This window comes from Electrophorus electricus, chromosome 1 (assembly GCF_013358815.1).
Source record: "Electrophorus electricus isolate fEleEle1 chromosome 1, fEleEle1.pri, whole genome shotgun sequence".
Taxonomy (NCBI): Eukaryota; Metazoa; Chordata; class Actinopteri; order Gymnotiformes; family Gymnotidae; genus Electrophorus; species Electrophorus electricus.
This window is the reverse complement of record NC_049535.1, coordinates 31,182,173-31,186,554: the sequence shown is the minus strand read 5'-3', so window position 1 is coordinate 31,186,554 and position 4,382 is coordinate 31,182,173. Positions and strand designations below refer to the sequence as shown.

General features: G+C 44.3%; 1 protein-coding gene across 1 annotated transcript; it reads left to right on the top strand.

The window, feature by feature from the left end:
• The first annotated feature begins 512 nt into the window (after positions 1 to 512).
• LOC113582208 lies at positions 513 to 2,674 on the top strand. The gene is made up of 2 exons (XM_027017871.2): positions 513 to 1,703; positions 1,987 to 2,674. Exon 1 carries the CDS (start codon positions 983 to 985, stop codon positions 1,646 to 1,648), a length of 666 nt encoding a protein of 221 aa, XP_026873672.2. The 5' UTR covers positions 513 to 982; the 3' UTR covers positions 1,649 to 1,703; positions 1,987 to 2,674.
• The last annotated feature ends 1,708 nt before the right edge of the window (positions 2,675 to 4,382 follow it).

Here is a 4,382-nt window from a genome sequence, read left to right as displayed (position 1 = left end):
AGAAGCTACAACACGTCTCTAGACTGCAATCTTTGTTTCCATCAGTTACTTAGAAGACGAAACGCCAAAGTTTCCGAGCTTGGATCGTGGACGCAGCGCTGCCAGGACGCCTTCCTCTCTGGCTGAGAGCAGGGAGCACAGGAGCGGCATACCCGGGCGACGAGCTCGACCCGCCGGACACGCCGGCCTCTCCATTCAGGACTGTGTGCTTTTCCACCCTCAGCGTTCCACGCAGGAGGACCAGTGCAGAATTCCCCCACTTAACAGCACACTTCCATGAGTCATATGAGAAAAGAGGGAGCGCTGGAGATATGCCCAGAGTTAGACCGGAGTTCCCCTCCAGAGAATGAACAAACACGCACACGTGCGCCCATGCACGCACACGTACACATATGCACACAAACATGCACGCACATGCAGATATGCGCACAAGCGCACAGATATGTGCACACATACACGTTTACACGCACGCACACACAATGGTCTACATAAAGCGAACAAAAAAAATGAATCGGAAATAACAGTATTAACGAAGATCCACAATCAAATTAGGTTTGCCTTTCCTCAAAGCCATTTCAGGGCAAAACTCCCAAGACACATGCAGAACCCAGTGACAAAATAGAACTGCCATTTTGAGTATCACCACTCGGCTCCAGGCTTAAACAAGTGATCTACTTTCACAGCAACTACTGTGTGTATGAAGTCATGCTGTGTCACTCAAACTGCTTTTCAAGCCAAAAAGAAAGCCAATAAAGCAACCCATTGCATGTGCATGAGCTCAGACGAGCCCTGGCACCAGTGTTAACCGAACCCTTCAAGAATGAACCGGTTATTCAGCAGAGGTTCGACTGCGTGGCAGACTTCAGCATTTTTTTTCAGTGTTATCTTAAGACTTTTTAGGGTTTTTTTCAGTGTCTTCTTGAAACATTTAAGTGTTTTTTTTTCAGTATGTTCTTGAGCTTTTCTTTCCTTACTCCTTCCCATGGGAGCCGCTGAGGAAACTCAACATCGCCCTCCAGAGGACGGCTCCCGCCCTGCTGTGGACTCTCACACGTGGACATGCACTGGGAGAGTCCCCCCTCATCACACGCCCAGCGGCACACACCTGGGAGAGGAAAGAGCCGAACAGCAGGCGGAGCCGAGGATCCCCACGGGCGGCCCAGCGGCTGGCGAGCACGTGCCCGGTTCTGCAAGCGGAACTCCCCTCACCTGCGCCGTCCCCGCCAACAATCGGGAACAACTTTGGAATAACAAGCAGCGAGTGACAAATGCAAGAAGCCTACCATCTCTCACCCCGGTGGTACCTACACCCCCTCTCCCTTCTGTTCAAGCACGAGATGCGCAGCATCCTTTTGCCAACCGAAAAGCTCAGCCAACAACCCTTAAGAGCTTCAAGGCGAGATTCCGGCCTTCCAGGTGGTCAGAGACGCCCGAGGACAGGCAGAGGAAGACTGAAAGGAGAGGCCAGAACGGAGAGAAAGTGGGACAGACCCCAGCGCGTAGACCTCCCCTGCTCCTGTTAGACGATAAGGGGGTCACCCACAGCTTCCAGTGCTGGATCAGGAGGCCCAGAGCCACCTGGCCCACATACACAGGCCCCTCTGCTCCAGTCCCCCCCTCCTTCGCCCACGGTGGACAAGGACAGTGAGCTGTGGAGGAACGGGAAAGCTTTCAGATACGAATCCCTCTCCATCGCAATCCAGGTCAGGGCACAGACTACACAGCCTGTGCTGGCCATCCAGAGGACTGTTCCTCATGATTTAACTCAAAGCAGAAGCTTCTTGTGGAAAAAAACAAACATAAAAAACCAAAACCCAATATCTTATGTTTCTATTTCATCATCACTACATGCCTGTACTCCCACATTATTGTCATTTAAAGAATAAGCTACTCAATTAGGTAGATAATAAACCTGAAAAAGAATGCTTGAATGTAGCGTAAACTCACTGTGGGTACTTGATTGCTAATTGCCTGCTGCTTTCACAGAGTGATTCAGTAGGACAACGGAGATTTGGATCTGAGAGAGAGCCTGTATTTGGACAGCTGCGATAAAACACATGTAAGTTGTTCTTAAAGTGTACATTCCATCCAGATGTGTACAGTGAGAAAAGTGTGGGAGGAGGCAGGGTTATCGCAGAGAAACCCAGAGAATGAGGATGCTGCCCGGGAGAACAAAAATACACACATCCTAAACAAGAGATCATCATTTTAATACCAGACAAGAATTCATTTGTTTCTAACGTAGGTTTGTGATCAACGCTGCTGCCTTATGATGTTATAATGAGGTTTTGGTGATAAAAAACGAGAAATGTGAAGATAGCAGTGGTTTTTTTGGGGGGGTTTTTTTAATCATATTGGCACAACAGTGTTGCTGCTTGGCAGTGTTGACCACAATCAATCATAAACAGAACGAGAGACATGGAGCATAGCAGCTCAACAGCGCCACTTACAAGTGTGTTTAGGTATTACAGATATTACAGATTTTGCAGGACAGGTGACAGTATTGTTACCTTCCCTGAATAACCTGCATTGTACTTTCTGATGAATATTTCAGTATATTTTCTTATATTCTAATACAGTATTATATGATACACAATAGTAGAATTCAGTTCTCTGCATCGTAAAACTGGACACAAGGAGGTGCAGGAACAGAGATATGCGGTGTAGTGGTGTATGTGGGCTGGGTGAGGTTCTGGTCCAATAATCAAAGATTAAAGTATCACTAAAGCTACACTAGGGCTCAGCACACCCTGTTGTAACACACTCGCTGACAACTCGTGTAGTTTGAATTTACAGACTCTAAGCAAAGCTATATAGCCAAAGTATTTCTACAAAGATCCATGGCAGATTTTTTAAGCCTACAACTGCTGTCTTTATCTCCAAGATCTCACCGATTTCTGAGAGACATGACTTCTACGGTATAAACCAAAACTGCACAATAACGACTGCAATTGTTCATTCATTTTTTTTCATGGTTACATACACAAGTCCATTTGCCTTACGGTCAACGAAGCAGGCTGCTGAGTACCTCTGCCCACTCCTCCTGCGTCTCAAGCTCAGGTCCAGCAGCCTGGCTCTGGGGATCACATTTCTTTAGTTTTGTTTTCTCCGTCCTTCTTCTGTCCATCTGGATCACACTCTTGGGCGTCATGGAGCATCCAAAAGCGCTCTGGAGTGCCCCAACTTCATTGATGGCATCGAACAGCGATATTTCTGTTTGGTTCTGTTTTTGTAGTCGACATTAGCGGATAGCAAAAAGGGAGAAGACATTCATTTGCATTCTCTTGTTAATAAGTAGCCTATATGCCGGCTAGTCTGAACAACAATTTACAGCAGTATATGCAAATAAAGGCGACTACGAAAATGATTTAGGCTCACTTAACAGTTTATATTCAAATCCACTAAAGGAAACTAGGTAAAGGTATGTCTTCCTGAAATAAAAGAACAACAGGCAAGGTTACGTCATGCCAAAAGCAATTTGTTTATTTTAGATGTCCATTTCCAGTTTGTCACAAGATTAGCGACACTTAATTGTATTACAACAGAATAAAAGTTTTGTCTGTGTGATGACAAAGCAATTGGCCATGTGTCCACGTCTAACTCAAAACCAGTACAACCAAGAGCTTTACTAAAATGATCCGTTAGGTAAGGCGTGTTTGGATTGGCCAATCTACAGCGCCACGTAATAATCTGTAATAATCTACATGTTGTAGGCCTGCCTATCTGACTGCAGTGGGTATAGACACAGAACCATTTGTCAAATATAAACATTTGAATTTCAAATTATGGTTCTTGCTACTGAGAAGTGTCTAACGACGGACTGAAATATCAGCCTTAATCTTAACATATTTTCTCAAAACTTTTGTCAAAATTACAAACTCCATTTTACTGGATAGACAGGCCTAAAGTCTATTATAGTACAATGTCACCAAGTCTCCAACAGCAAAGTGCCAAATTCTTGTGAAACAATGTTAAGAAAAATGTCCTATAGCACAGTCTAAATTCTAAGACATCTTGCCTTTTTATCATAAAACTGTATAAAAGGCTCAGTAGTTACTTTTTAGCTCTATGTCTGGCACATAAACACAGTTACTAGTTTCTGTACAACATTTACAACATAAGAAAATACCACAACATAAAACATATGACAAGAAAACACACACACACGTGTGTGTGTGTGTGTGTGTGTGTGTGTGTGTGTGTGTGTGTAGTGCATCTACAACTTATAAAATTAAAAGATAAAAAAACCTCTAAAAGTTGTGACATAAAAAAACAGCATTCCAAATAAACACAAAAACAAACAAAAAAAACCCCCCATGTGAATAAACTACAGAATCAGGATGAACGAGTCTGACACTACAGTTTCCAGCAGCCACAGTTCC